At 40.9% G+C, this 16,120-nt stretch overlaps 1 protein-coding gene across 1 annotated transcript in view; it reads left to right on the top strand.

Moving 5' to 3' along the window:
• Positions 1–10,235, top strand: part of FAM175B (family with sequence similarity 175 member B) — a 35,338-nt gene extending 25,103 nt beyond the window's left edge. The window contains 3 exon segments of the mRNA XM_015422196.1: positions 952–1,036; positions 3,108–3,222; positions 8,230–10,235. Coding sequence (XP_015277682.1) covers positions 952–1,036; positions 3,108–3,222; positions 8,230–8,699 — 670 coding nt within the window. The 3' untranslated portion in view covers positions 8,700–10,235.
• The last annotated feature ends 5,885 nt before the right edge of the window (positions 10,236–16,120 follow it).

Here is a 16,120-nt window from a genome sequence, read left to right as displayed (position 1 = left end):
TTCTTATTGAGCTTTCTGCATAACGTCTTGATTAGGAGTGAGTGCTTGGTATATACCAAGATGGTATTTAGTCAGCCAAGTCGGATTTTCTAATCTGAATCAGCTACCGATCCAGCTGTGCCCGAATAAAAGCCAATATTATTCGGCTTTTATTCAGGCTTAGCCAAGGTGGTGCAAGTTTACCCACCTTCCGGGTGAACTCGCACTGCTTTTGGGTTCAGCACACACATGCCTTCCCTTCCCAAGTCACACTACAGCATGGGTACATGCCAGTAAGTGAAGGGAAGGTATTTAAAGCCTTCCTTTCCCTTGCTGAGGCATGCCACCGCTGCAGTGCAACTAAAAGAGGGAAGGTATTTAAAGAGACTGCGGTTCACTTCCGTTGCTGAGGCATGCCACACTGTGGCACAACTCAGGGAGGGAAGGGAAGGTATTTAAAGAGACTGCGGTTCACTTCCGTTGCTGAGGCATGCCACACTGTGGCACAACTCAGGGAGGGAAGGGAAGGTATGGAGCCGAATAAAAACCTATTATTTCCCAAATACCAGTATCATCATACAGATATTGGGATTCGGGAATATCAGTATACACCAATATTTTGGGGTGGGGTTTTTTTGGTGCATAGCCCTAATCCTGATTTATCATTGCTGAATGTTGTCATTACAATAAAATAGTTGTAATAGTAATTGAACAAAGTAGCTTCTATATTCTCTTTGAGTAAATATTTACTGATTAATCATTTTAATGACAAGCTGGGCAAAAATCACCTTTGGTCTTCAGAGAGCCTCCACTGTTCAGGTGGTGTTGGATCTTTGAATATGACTCTTTGAGATATAGTTTATTGTTGTAAACTTAACCCTAAACATACGTTGCCTCAAAGGGGGAAAGACAGCTCAGAGTAGGATTTGATTATTGTGATTTTCCTAACTTCTTATTTCTGCACATTTTTAGTACTGATTTTTTTGACAAGGATGGCGTTATGAAAGACATCAGGGCTATATATCAGGTTTATAATGCACTTCAGGAAAAAGTACAGGTAACACCTTTTATTTTAATACTAACCTCAACATTTGATTGTGACATTTTTTAATTGTGACATGCATGGCTTCAAAAAAAGCAACTTCCTTTTGGTTTTAAAACAACTTGACTTTGTTATGGCTTAATTATGTTTTAGTCCTCTTGAAGCTCATAGCTTGAAAAGGCTGGTGTAAGCATTGTAGCTAATAATTGTCTGCTAAGACTGAAGCAACTCTAGAGACAATGAGAGTAGATTGTTGGGTCCAGTTTGCACTTCAAGAGTATGTCCGAAGAGTATGGCTGAATCTTCACAGCTATATTCTAGTGCAGACCTTCCTTTTATGGATTTGATTGTAATCTTAGGACTCTATTATATCATGCATTAGGGCTCTTTATGCATTAAATATTTGATGAGGGCCTCTTAAACCCTACAGTGTATTCTAAAAATAAGTAGAAAATGGAAGTCTGTCTTCCCCATTCCTTCCCTTTCAGCATTTTAAACTCAGCACCAGTTATCTCTTCTTCTAGAGGACTTCATACTCAAAATGCACATCGTTTTTACAGACTCATGCGAACACCCAAAAACAGTTGCCTAATCATGCACCTGAAACTTGGTTTATGGCATTATGGGCAGAGTAAGCAGTTAAGAATTGAAGCTGTCCTCTCCTTTTCCTCCCATTGCCATTAAAGACCCCTGAGGGAGTGGGAAACCCGGGGAAGACCTTTTGTACTGTGATAGTCACTTTCAAGATGTATTAGGGATCAGTCATTTGGTTTTTCAGCTAAGCCATAGCAGTGAGCAGCTGCAGGCTAGATTTTGGATTCTGCAGTGTTACATTCAACTTGCTTAGTCTTTCCAGTATCAGAGTCGTTATAACTAGTAGATGGATCATTGCATTTGATGGAGTGGAGGGGGGAACTCTGTGAAGCCACTCTGTGCCCAGTTTCTAAAAAGAACATTTCTGGGGCAACATGGAAGCTATGCCATCTGACCTTAAATATATATTTTATTATAGCAATATAAAACATTTTATTTATAAGTCTACCTGCCTTATCCCTAAGCTTGGCATGGCTTCTCAGGAGTTAAAAAGATGCTTACTTGCACATGTGCAGGTCTTTTTATTTAGAACTCTTTCCTCTCAACTAGTGGGTGGGTAAACTGTTGTGGAGTTTCAGTCCCATTATGAGTTTCTGTATCATTAGTGGTTCTTTTGCATAGCACATCTTCACTGAAAAGTAAAACTAAGTTGACACTCGCTTGATATTTGATACAACTTGGATGAAATGCCAGCCTTTCAAGAAAACATCCATTGGTATTTCTAGAAATGGGCCCTTGCCATTCAGTGGCTTTTTATGCAGCTTTCTGAATCCTATCTGCCCTCTTGCTTTATTTATTGTGCTAATCACTGTCTGTTTTGTCACATTATTTGTCTGCAAGATTAAATGCAGTGTGTTTTGAAGATCAACAACAACTTATTGAAAGAGTATTATAATCAAGTAATGACTGTTTGCTTCATGGTAATTATTGGTAAATATCTTGCAGTTAGGTTTGCAAAGTGTTATGAGCACACTTCTGCTAAATTGTTTCCTGAGGAGTCATCTTTTCTATTCAGTTACTGCAGTATGAATAAGCTTTCACTACAAGTTACAGCAGCCAGTCTTCCTCATTTGTCCCAAATGTCCATTTATGTCTTTATGCTGTAGTTTGCCAGAACTGAATATAGTTTGCCAGAGTATAGAGTGAGGCTTTAAATAAATATTCTCAGGAAAAGGTTCTAGGAGATAGTGGTGGCTGAGATAAAGAGAATATACAATTACTTATTTTCAGGATGGTTTACTGCTGCGTTGATGTGGCTTCAGTTTTGTGCATTAAGTGTGATGTGTGGAACCAAAGCTTGAGTGTTACCGTAAATCATATGTTGTTCCTCTGCTGTTAACAAAAGAGTGGCAGCAATGGGAACTGTGGCAATTTCCTTTATATGCTACAGTAATTGAAGTTTGGACATAACCTGCGTATCTCCCTGATTTTCACATTGTATGTCTAAGGTTGCTGCCCATGAGTTAAACTAACCTTGTTGTGTTTCTCCCAGGCAGTATGTATAGACTTAGAGAAGAGTGAACGCACTGTTGAATCCTTCCAGGCAGAGGTGAATAAGCTAAAAAGGCAAATCTCACAAAGAAAAAATGAAAAGGAGCAAGAAATAAGTAAGCCCCTTTTGCAAATATCTTCTAAATAGCCTTAAGAATTGGTGTAATACTGTGCACCACACCATGGTGTTCTACTAAAAGTCTGATATTCTGAGTCTTCTCCTTCCCTTGGTCCAAAGAGAGGATCCCTTTTCTTGGGCACTTTGCAAGTCATTTGGAGGAGGAGGGATGCCACGCACTCACCAGGACTTCAGGGGGTGCTGAAATTAATCAAACTGGGATATCGTTTATGTAAAAAAAATGTCTGAAATTCTTCTGATCAAGCCCTTTATTTGAGAAGATTTAGAACTTAATACAAATATAAATGCATCTTAAGGTGTGGCATTTATATAAAAATAAAGCAATTCAGGGCATATTAAGAAAACCGAGGGGAAGGGGGAAATTGCATATGACGTTTGGACTGAGGATGGGGAAAGTTCACCCTTCATACCTAAGTGTGCAGGCTGTTACAGTGGAACATTTCCCCTCCCTCAAATTGTTTTCAGTGAGAGATTCTTCCCCCCTCCCCCCCAGTTGTTGCAGCCCAAGTATCTCACATCTTCCCTTCTCTAGCTGCCTTGATTGGGCAGCAGAGACAGAAGATGCTTCAGGTAAGCACCAGCTACTTCAAGCTCTCCATATAACTGCTATTAGGAAAGAGTCAGGAAGTGCCTTGATGCAGCCCCTGCCTACCACCGGACACTTGGCTGGAATAATCACAGCACAAGCAGAATAAATATGTACCTGACAAAGTACAGTAATGAGGGGGGTGAGTTGCACAGACTGAAACATGGTAGGAGTTACTGAACAGACCAAGAAAAACTGTATGCAAAGAGTGTGTTCGCGGGTTCTTCTACAGCTATAGTAACTTATGGTTGGATTGGGTTGCCCACCAAAAGTGCCCCAAATGGGACACTTTTCAGCATTGAAAATGTTTCCGTTACAATCTCTGGAAATGAAAGATACCATGTTCTGAAGTTCTAGAGTAAGAAATACCTGTAGTACAGTGTTCATAGCTGAATGTTGGGATGTGCCCTGCAATTTCTGTATGGCAGCTAAAAATCTCTTGATACTGTATTTGGTACTAATTAGTTATAAATAGCTGCCTGGAAAGCTTTGTGTGCCATTTTTGTGGAAGGTAGGGCAGTTCCAACTGTCCTCTGTGATAACACTTTTATTAAATAAAACTTAGGAAGCGGGTTGTGACATTTGCTTGGGTGAGAGCTGCTCTTACTTTTGTGTTGCTCATAAAAATTTATGTCCTATGTTATCTGGCTATTTAAGTTAATAATTGGAGTCTAACTGGAAGCCAAGCAGATCTTTAAAGGAGAAAACAGGAGGGAATAATGAGACCTTCCTGAAAACAGAAAGATGTGGGTATAGAAATCAGACAGGCCATATATTGGAGTGAAAGAGAAAGCTACTGAGGGGACAGAATACAGCAAAAGAGAACCATAGTTGAAAGAAGCAAGTAATCAAATAGTATGGCTTTTGACTTCTTTAATGGCCTTCTTCAAGTTGGTTCCATTCTTGTGTGAAATTGCATGAAATACCATATATAGATCTTGCCCCCTTAAATGTTTTGACATTCTGGCAAGTACTTAACCAGTACATCTGATTAAACTTTCAGTACTTGATAAAAAGAATAACATGCTGCTTTTTGTAGTGTATTAGCACTGAGCAGTCTCACTTCTGGGAAGTAAGCTTAGTAGTCACAGTGCAAGGTTTTGAGTAACTGCAGCTTTAAATGGTTTTGAGGGTCTATTGCCTCAGATACTGTTTATTTCATTTCTTAGGGCATCTTCCATTTGGATTTCTCTTTTTGCTAGAAATATCCACATTTTAAAAGTGTTCATATTTTGAGTTCTGTATCATATTTTGATAATAATTCATCCCCTATATGAAGGGTTCCTAAAATGAAACCAAAACCCATGCAAGTATTTACACTGCAGTTATTTTATTCTTCTCTGTGATTTTCAGTCTCTTTCAACCCTATTGTTTCCACGCATTGGGCTAACGCCATGCTGTGCCATCCATTCCCTCTTCAGTTGCCTTGTGAAAGGGCTTCATTTCTGATGGAACACATGCTGTGGAAGACCCATGACAAAAAAGAGCTACATTCGAGTACAAGTAGCACTTTAGAGACCAAGACGATTTTCGGGGTATGGAGCTTTGACTCTCAAAGCTTATTCCCCAAACATCTTGTTGGTATCTAAGGTGTACTACTGGACTTGAATGTAACATTTCTACTGCAGTCCAATATGGCTACCCTCCTGAATTAAGAAACAGAAGGTTAGAGAAGTTTATAGGGGTAAGGCAGCAAAACCATAAAATGAATGACAAATTTCAACCAGATCATAGAATCACAGAATTAAGGAGTTGAAAGGGGCTTAGAGACCATCCTGTCCAACCCCCTGCACCATGCAGGATATAAAGATCTGAGACCAGCATATTTTCGGGACCACCTCTCCTGGTATACCCCCTGAAGAACATTGCACTCAGCAAAAAAAAACTACTGATGGTCCCTGGGCCCAAAAATATCTAACAGTCCTCAACCTGGTGGAATTCTCTGCCTAGCGACATCTGTGCCCTGCGGGACTTCCCTGTCCCCCCTTTGGGGTTAGGATAAATTTATTTAATGCGCCATCTGGAATGGGTACTGTATTTGTTTTACTATTTTTAACTTGTTTTAAATTTGATTATATCTCTTAAATGCTGTACAGCACCCTGAGCCCCAAACATGGGGGGGGGGGACGGTTTAAAAATAAAATTTATAAATAAACAAATTATGTAACACAGCATAAGAGAGTTCCCAAACATGCTTATTTTCCTCCCCCCCCTTTTTTGTATCATATCTATGAGATTTTATGCTGTTATAGCAAGGATTTGGCTATTCTTTGTCTTCGTAATAAAATAGGGGGATATCAAAGAGCATAGGTTTGTGAAAAGGAAATAGAACATCTACTCAGGAAAGGTCTATTCTAGGCTTAACGTATCATGTGTAAGTAGTACTGAAAACTTTCCCTGTAATGGGTGATATTTGAGAAATTGCCCTTACGAAGAGAGCTGGAGGAGATGCTCTGGAAATCCTCTCATAACAAGTAATAAACTAACACATAAGCTTAGAAAGACAGGATCTCACAAAGTATATTGTTTATTAACAATTTTTTTTTCATTACTAACTGCAGTCTAACAGGGTAATGATCTCCTACTCTTGGGTTTTTAGTTTAGTGTGGGTTACTTTTCTTTCTCCTTAGTTGTAGTTCCCCTTCCCTTCTTTTCTTTGTAGTTTATGTAGTATTATAAAAAAAATAAAAAAATCCCCTCTTTAAAAAAAAGAGAGAGAGAAATATCAAAAATGACCTGGCTATTCGATAGCTGAATTACCATGTGAAACACGGTTATACATTTTTAATCACCTGAAGCTCTTCTTTCTCTTTTCAAGCCATGTACCTAAGGCCCTTAAAATGATGTGCCTGGAATAGTTTGTACACTTTCATAATCCAGGGGTATATATGATCAAACAAAGGTTGATCATAGTGAATTTTATCCAGTGCACAGTATTTCTATCGTTCTATTGGCCGGGAGGGAAAGAACAAACAGCTGCACTTTTGTATTGGCAGGGGGAACGTGGTGCCTCTCTTAGCTAAGTAGCCCTGGGGAGAGTGAAGGGGGGGGGGCTGGACTCTGGGTAATTTAAATTAAATAAAGCGGAATGCTCTTGAAATGGGAAGGCAGTAGTGTAGGAGGAGAATAACCCTGTTGCACTTTGCCCCATTTGGTTTTAATGCGGCTTGGATGAGTATTGCATGTTAAAGTGCACAGCGCCATGGCCAGTCTGAAAATCGCACAAAGTGTTGCAGCTGCAGCATAACAGAGTTAACATGCATCTCTAATTGTGAGAAGGGGATACTCACTAAGCATTTTTGATGCCCATGAAACCATATTTCACACAGCAGTCACAAATAACAAAAGAAGTGCTGTTTACTGCAAGTATTCCTTTTTTCCAGTTTAAAATAGTGTGGCAGTTTCTCAGAAAATGCTGCATATTTACCTTGTGGAAACAAATCCTGCAGAAAGTTCCTAAATCCTTATCCCCCCCCCCCCAGTTATATCTCTAGAAAGCACAGAGTTGGGTCGTGTTTTTCAAAGAACTGTTTAAGGAGAGCCATAAAATTATGTCATAGGCTTTTCTGTTGCTGTGGCTGAATGGTGGCAGTAACCACAATGGTTTAAGTGTTCTCAGTTGGGCATGTAACATATGGGCTAGCCTTCCATTCCCGAAGAGCAATACTGTGCTCAGAAACAGCTGTGATTCAGAACAAACACATACTTTCCAGGAGTATACCCACCAGGAAAGCAGCGCTGTATGGAAACCTCTTCCTCCCTCCGGGCCAATAACATAACAAATGGGTAACTGCCAACAGACGTCCTTATGCCCCCATCAGCACCTGCCAGTAGTGTGTGAAGCAGAGGTGACAGAATGCACTGTGTGATAGTGGCAGCAAGTTCAGTGAATAGGAGTGTAGAGATTGGTACCTCTTGGTGGCAACTTCATGACAAATGTGTGTGCTCCAACCCATAATTTACTAATGGCCAAGACAGGATGCTACTGTTTGTTTCAGGACTGCCTACATTGGGGGGGGGGGGGGTAAATGGCACACCTGTCAGTGACTGTGACATTGTGGCTTCTGCCAATCAAAATTAAGCCATAGAAACACTGTTGTCCTTTAGATGTATACCATAGCATGCCATGCACCTGTTGAAAGTTCTTTCATGATGCAAAAAGCGTAACTATAGCAGCCAGTTATCAAGAATATGTTTACTGTCTGTCCTTTTGTGTTAAATAGAGCCATTCACTTGGGTTCTGTTGGCCTTGCATTATAGTTTTTTAATGAACATATGTTTAAGTTCTGTTCCCCTGTCCATAGTTTCACACTTGTTCATAAATACAGACCAGTGTATAACTAGACTCATTAGCTTCATTTGAAAGATAATTAAAATATTTCTTTAACACTTTTGTAGGACTGCAACAGGCCATCTTAAGCAGGCAGATGTCAAATGATACGTTGGAGCCGACATTCATCCCCCGAATGTCCCGTGCTGGATTTGCTGTGAAAGGTAGTAATCCTGAAGAATCAGATGTCTCCGACCCTCCTCCTCCTCCTTATGCTGACTTCAGTGTGATCAATCATGACAGTGCCATACGCTCTGGTGTCCTAGAAAGCAATGTTTTCATGCCTCGACCTCAGGCGGTAGGCTCATCTAGTTATGTTTCCACAAACACAGCACTGAAGCATTCTGACAATGAAACATCCATGCCATCCTCTTCCCAAAGGGCAACTGGTGACAATGGTAATGAATCAGACAGTGACTATGAAAACTTGCTTGAACCTACGGAGTCACCCGACAACGAATACGCACAGACAAGGGATTCTCGGCCCTTGACACATGCTGATGGAGACTCCAGGAACACTCAAGCCCCCCACATTTAATAGAACATGAGCTTAACATAGCACTATCTTTTTCCTAATTGTTACAGAAATATTTTTGGGATTTAACTTGGAGGAAGGAAAAGAGCTACAACAGCGGATTATTGTGCACAGCAAACATAGAAGACTTGCACTTAGATGGCTTATTCACTTTGTGATACACTTTTTGCAAGTTTTATAATGGAATCATTAGGATAATCAAACTACTAATATTGTTGAGATTCATGGATGTACTGGTAAACATAAGCAGAATAAAATTTGTGTGTGTGTGGGGGGGGGATTTTGTTGCCATTCCCCATAAGAAAAATGGGATTAGCAACGAAGCACAGTCTAATGATCTCAAATCAAAACTTACCTCGTGCACTGTCATGCCTTGAATTTTAGGGTGTTTATTTCTAAGAACTTTGATCAGCAGGCTTGTTAAAAGATGAAGCCAAATAGATTATTGCCAGAAAAGAAACTTTGATAATTCCAAGAAGCCTGATTGGAACAAATGTGAACTATCTTCTCTGCATGTCCTTTTAATAGAGATGAGGTTTGTTTCAATCTTTTTTCTACTAGCCTAATGTATACCACTTACAATTATGGTTGCCTTTTTATGTAGGAAAGTGATTACCAGTAAATCATCATTGAATGTCTTGAGCATAACCATTCTGACTTTGGTGGATTTAAAGTGACTTTGCCACACTATCCTCACTATCTGTTTTTGTTTTAAAAATATGAAGAGCACATAGCAGAAGGTGGTGAAATATATGTGGTCAGTTCAGCGTCAGTATGGCTTTAGAACTCTACAAATGTTGAACATTGAATGAAGACAAGTTCTTGCAACTTAACCTGTAAAAATGGCCAGATTCCGTAAGCATTAATTTATGAAAGACAGGGGGAATGGAAGAGTCTGTCTAGGATACAATCCTTGGATTGTCTTCTTTAAATTGCAACTCTTGTCGGGGGGGGGGTTAAATTTTGGTGACATGAAGTAGAATCTGCTTCAACAATGTTTTGGATGCACTTATTTTAATGCTTGCAGTAAATTTTTTGCCCCAAAGGTGTAAAACAAAAATATGTAGTAATCAAGCTCTTTCTATTAATTAGCAAATGGCAAACTGCAATCTGTGGTAATGCATTTATAGACTCATGCAATCCCACTACTTATTAAATCGCGTTAGAATACTTCCTTTCAGGTGACCTAATGTTAAAATCTCAGCAGCCCTATAATCCCAGATTTATTTGTTCATCTGTGATACTAACCAAAACCCAAGTGGCTTTGAAATAAGGTAAAAATACTGTCTCCTTGGATGTTTGGGTCTTTAAACATGTCTCTATCTTCAGTACTAAACATACTTTGGCCTTAACATGATATGTATTGTTTTTCATTGCTGCAGTCCATTCTAATGAACAAACATGTTTGGGTTTTATTAACTTTGGGTATCTGCAAGCAACTATAGTGCTGGTTTGTTAAATAAGTGCTGTTGCCATCTCATCAATTCATTCAAGAAAGTTTATTTTTGTCGCACAGAAACCTTTAATGTACATCTCTGACAAAGCAGTTTAATGTAACAATAAAATCTTATTTAATCCTTTGTTTTTTAATATCTGTCAGCAAGGTTCCATTGCAGTGAGATCATGTATCTGCAAGTGAATTCCGTTTGTGTCAAGATTTTTTTGTTGCAAGGGGGACGATTGATAAAACTGTATATTGTAAGAGAAAGATTCCCCCATTGGCTGGGAGAAAAGGGGAGCCACCCATGAGATTATTGCCTCTATACAGTAGTAATCACTTTCTAATGTCTATTATTCCCATTTGTTCGTGCATGACAAAAATCTAATCTTCACAACAGAAATCCAGTAGCAGGAAGTTAATAAATTTTCCCTTAGTTTGCATGGCATGCTAAAACTGGTGAAAATGACAACTCCCATTACTAGAGTTGTTTATGCATAAATTCATTCTATAAAGAATATTTTCAGTAAGGCCTCTTACAAAGAGATAGGGTACTGTCTATAATAAATTCCTGTTTGCATATAGGGGTTTCTAGGTCTTTGGGAGATCCTTTCAGTAGTTTAAAAGAAAATGTTGTAATAAGTAATACTGATTGTAGGCTGGCTCTTAGAATAAGCATCTGAACTGCTCCAGGGTTCAGTCCAGCTGATACGAGTGTGATAGCACACATTACAAGTTGGGATCTGTGAAGAATTAGAGCTGGAGGGACAACAAAATAGAAATCTTCTCTTGCGTGATTATCCCTAGACCTCGGGGACTTGAGCAGAATAATTTTGGCTCATCCTGGTTTTTGTTTCTTTGCTTAATTGAATTGTAACATTCTGTCCCTTCTAGAGTATTCATTCCTCAGTAGGCTTTGCTGCTGCTGCAGGGATGGTATATTTGGTTAATTTATTATTATTCTGCATACCTGGTGAGTTCTCTCCGTATGCAGAAATAACCTTCTTTGTGGCTCCATTGTGTAGCTTTCATTATTCACATGGACCAGCCAACTAGATATACTAACGTGGTCCATTCAAGCCTTGATGATTTTCTAATCTGAATTTTTAAACTCTGGTTTAGAATGTGGCTGCTGCAGCTTTCACTTAAACAATGTACAGCTGATGCTGGTAGTCATGTGGATAAAAAGTCATGCAGCCTGAATTGAGAGGAAGTGGCTAAGACTTCCCTTCTGTCAATAGGATGTCTGCTGGACACTGTGCTAAATCTCCAGCCCTTAGAAGCAGAGAAAAAAAATGGTAGAAATAGACAGTCACTTTGAATATACAGAAGTCAAAATTATGTTTTTGATAGGTTTTCTACACAGTTTCTGATGTCAAATTATTCTCTGGCTAGGGATCAGAAGACGTTGGCTCTCTCTCTCACTTTGCTTATTCAGGTAACAGGTTGCTTAATATCTATTTCTGCTGTTTTAGTAATGATTGTAAACTAGGATAGAGTAAGTATTAGAAAATTGCAAGACCACGTGAGCAATGGATTCTGAAGGGAAAACAGTGCATCATATCAGTATTCTCTTTCAGATGCTTTCTTTGGTTTTCAGAAAAGGCTGCTTTGTAGCGGGGGCATGGAAGGGGTGCAAGTGGTCATGGGGGGGTGTCTTGAAGATCCCTGGTGCACGTGTGATACCATCTCTAATAACAGATACTCAGAAAACATGGTGACTCAGTAATGAACTGTTGTGGGTAGGCTGTAGAAACATGTCGTCCTCCCCCCCCCCCAATAAATTCTACCACTGCAGGATCAGAGTAAGCTTTGGATACTGATAGCTCAAGGGAGTATTGTAAAACTATTTTCTATTGCTGATTGCAAAGAGAAGCTGGAAGGGAGGGTGTAGGTGGTGGGTTTTTGAGATCATAACAATGATCTCAAACTGATCATAATATATAAGGGTAGGTGGTTCATTTCGGTGCTTGACTCTCCTCACATCAGGTACGTGGGCTTGGAAGTGGCCATTATGGCTGCAGACAGACTAGTTTTAGCATTCACACTAATCACAGCTTTCAGTCCTTAGCAATTATGGTTGAGGATTCCCTTCCCCCCCCCCTTTTTTTGGCTGTCAAGTCACAGCTGACTTAAGGCAACCCTATAGGGTTTTCAAAAGAGACATTCAGAGGTGGTTTGCCATTCCCTGCTTCTGTGTCATGACCCTGGACTTCCTTGGTGGTCTTTCATCTTAATACTAATCAGATCTGACCCTGCTTAGCTTTTAAGACATAACGGGACCGGGCTAGCCTGGGCTGAGGGTTGCATAGCAACCTCCAAAATGGCCACCAAGATATCACAATGTAGCCTTGTGAGGTGTTAGTGGCCTTATTTTCTTGAAGCAGACTTTTTATTATTTTAGGGGTTTTTAACTGCCAGCATAATTTTTTTTACCATTTCATGTTTTTCTGAAAATCTGGGGCCTGCTTCAGAATTGGATAATACAGAATTACCATTGTTATGCTCTGCATGTAACATTAAAACAACTATATTTCAACCAGTGTGAGGGGGACTTGGGAGGCCACCTCACTTTCCCCTGAATCCCCTCCCCACATTATTTCTTTTCCTCCTTCTGCCAACCCCCTGTTCTCGCTGTCCCCTGCTTCTACCCACCTACCTTTTATCTGCCTCCCCCCCCTTCAGCTACCCCAGGCCTCAGTCCAATTCTTTTCAATTTATATGTTCCCAAGATGATATCCAGGAAGTTTGCTTATGCCAATGACATGGGAATTGCACTAAGGCACAAATCAATTGAAAGGACTGAGGAAATATTGACTAGGAACATCAAAGTTTTGGCTGACTACTACTGTAAATGGTGGTTTATCCCAAGTCCAGGAAAAACAGAATGCTCCTGTTTGCATCTCAATAACAATCTCTCCAACTCTGAACTGAATCTCTACCTTAATGGCACCCAACTTACAACCATGCACCTAAGTACCTTAGCACTACCCTGGACAAGAACTGACCTTGAGCTATAAATACTATCTTACCAATGTAGTAGCGAAAATATGCACATGAAACAACGTTATCCAAAAATTATGTGGTAAAACTTGGGGTGCATCTGCTATGACACTTAGATGCTCAGCTTTGGGGTTGGTGTATAGTACTGCGAAATATGGTGCTTCATTGTGGCTCAACAGCCCCCATGTCCACAAACTTGATGTCCAACTCAATACAGCAATGAGACCCATCAGTGGATGTATTAAACCCATTCTGACCTATTGGCTACCCACATTGTGCCACATCACTCCCCCGCATCTCCCAAGACATGATGTTTTTCTTTGTGACTATAGAAAGATAGTTGAAAACAGTTGTCCATCCACAAAGACATGGCTGATGCAGGCCTATCCAGGCTACGATCCTGACACCCAGCAACAAGATCTGCATAAATCCTGCAATCACAAAATTTCAATCTAGGGAATGAATGGTTGTGAACATGGATGCAATCAATTCCACTTGATATCCATAACCTGATAAGGAATTAGAGGCCCTCACGATTTGACTTGCGATGTAAAGTATGAAAGATGGATAGAATATGAACAGGTTTTGGCAGTTGTGCAGACCTGTTGTTTAAATGGGGCAAAATAACAGGAACTCAAATGTGATTGTGGTGCAGCCTACCAAACTATTTTCCATCTGTCACAGGAATGTGAGTGTTGTGCTTTCCAGGGAGATGTGACGGAGCTCTTTGAACTCTCCCCAACTGTGATTGAGTGGATTGAAAATTTAGGTATTATTTAGGGGGTTACCCAATTATTCTGCATACCAATTGTATTAACTTGGTTACATATTTTATATGCTTCCTGTGTGTAACTCTACCATATGATAAATAATTATTTACTTCATTTTTACCCCACATTTCTCCACAATGAGAACTCAGAGCAGCTTACAGCATTCTTCTCTATTTTACCTTCACAACAATCCTGTAAAGTAGGTTAGGGTGGGAATGTGTAACTGTCCTGAAATTACCCAGTGAGTTTCCACGGCAGACTGGAAATTCAAATCTGAGTCTCCCAGATCCTGGCCTGAAGCTAAGCAGTACATGACAGTGGCTTTCATCACATGGCTGCTGTTGAAGTAATCAGCCACTGGGCCTGGCTGAGTCATGCAAGTTACTGGTATTTGCTTCCTTGTCCTCCCTCAAAGGCCAAAACAGCCCTGGAAAGGGCCCTCCTCCCTCCCCCTGCTGTTTACTGTCAGAAACCAAGGCTGGAAGGCTGACAATTAGGGATGGGTATGGAGCTGCGGTGGCTCAAGTGGTTAAGACGCTGAACTGCAGGCTGTGCAAGGTCAGTAGTTCAGCAGTTCAAGACCCGGGTGCCACATGATGGAGTGAGCTCCCGTCTCTAGTTCCAGCTCCTGCCAACCTAGCAGTTCGAAAGCAAGAAATTGCAAGTAGATAAATAGGTACCACTTCGGTGGGAAGGTAACAGCGTTCCGTGCGCCTTGGTGTTTAGTCATCCCGGCCACATGACCACGGAAACGTCTTCGGACAGCGCTGGCTCTTCGGCTTTGAAACAGAGATGAGCACCGCAACCCTAGAGTCGGATTCGACTGGCTTTTGAGCAAGGGAATCTTTACCTTTTTATGGACTGAACCACTGACTTAATTTCGTCACAGACCGGGGGCAGGTCTGTTGTCCATTTGCCCAGTCCATGTTTTAGCGTTTTCAACAGACCACCTACAAACATTGTTTTTGTTTTAGGTGGTCCGTTTGGTTCATTTCATCGATCCATGGGCCAGACTACCCGGCACCAAGGAATTGTTAAGGCAACTGGGGGAATGTTCTTCTACAGCCATTCTGCAGCCCTGGAAACACCAATACTGGTTGTCCAAAGCTTGACCGACAGCTCTGGCTGCCAATAAAAGAGCTCCTATTCTGGCCTACGGGAGCAGACCACATACATCCCCTCGGTGTGACGCAGCTGGTTTCACTTTGCAACAGGCAGTGGTAGGATTAGGACTGAGAGAGAAAAAGGACTGAGTCTAAAAAGGCAGCATATAATTTACGCCCCTTCCTTTTCCTATATTTATTTATGAGATGATTTAGGACAACACAGCGATCTAAAGTTGACTTAGCCTGGTAGAATGTGATCTGCTCTAACCCCAGAATTTGCTGATCTGATATCCAGGTTTTAAGTTTATTAGGCAAATGGCTGGCATACAGCTTCCTGATGGAGGATAAAAGGCTAATTGGCCTATAGTTAGATGGGAGCTGAGGGTCTCCTATTTTAAAATACTGGGACTATTATAGCGTTCTTCCATTCATCAGGTATCACTCCAGACCTCTCTATAGCTGTAAATAAAGCTACTAAAAGGGGGGCCCACCACTGAGGAGAGGCTTTGGTGGCATCAGAGGGAATGGCGTCAGGGCCAGGAGCTTTACCCGGCTTAATTGCCACGATCAGAGATTCAATCTCCTCAAGCTGTACCGGTGCCCAGACAGGACAATCATCTAGATTGAAATCAAGCAGTCATTATGGTGTGTTGATCCCAAGCTGTAAAAGGCTTTAAAGGTCTATACCAGCACTCTGAATTAAGCCTGGAAGCCAGTATAGGTGGAACAAGACTGGAGTGATATGGTGCCTACAGCCCACTCCAGTCAACACTCTGGCTGCAGCATTCTGTACCAGCTGTGGCTTCTGGGCAGTCTTCAAAGGCAGCCCCACGTAGAATGCATTGCAGTAATCTGATATAAAAATTACCAGAGCAGACACCACAGAGGCAAGATCGTTTCTATCCAGGAAGAACCATAGCTTGTTTACCAGCCAAAGCTGCTGCAAGGTACCCCTGGCTGCCACCTGTTTATCCAACAGGAGACCTGGATCCAGTGGCACCCTCTATGAACTTGTTCTTTTAGAGAGCATGCAACCCCACATAGAACAAGGGATAACCTGTTTCCTGGGCCAGACCATCAAAATAATTGCCCTTTTCAGACTATTCT

The sequence above is a fragment of the Gekko japonicus genome, unplaced genomic scaffold (assembly GCF_001447785.1).
Source record: "Gekko japonicus isolate JY-2015 unplaced genomic scaffold, Gekko_japonicus_V1.1 scaffold415, whole genome shotgun sequence".
Classification (NCBI taxonomy): Eukaryota; Metazoa; Chordata; class Lepidosauria; order Squamata; family Gekkonidae; genus Gekko; species Gekko japonicus.
The sequence above is the reverse complement of the archived record's forward strand: the minus strand, read 5'-3'. Positions and strand labels throughout refer to the sequence as shown.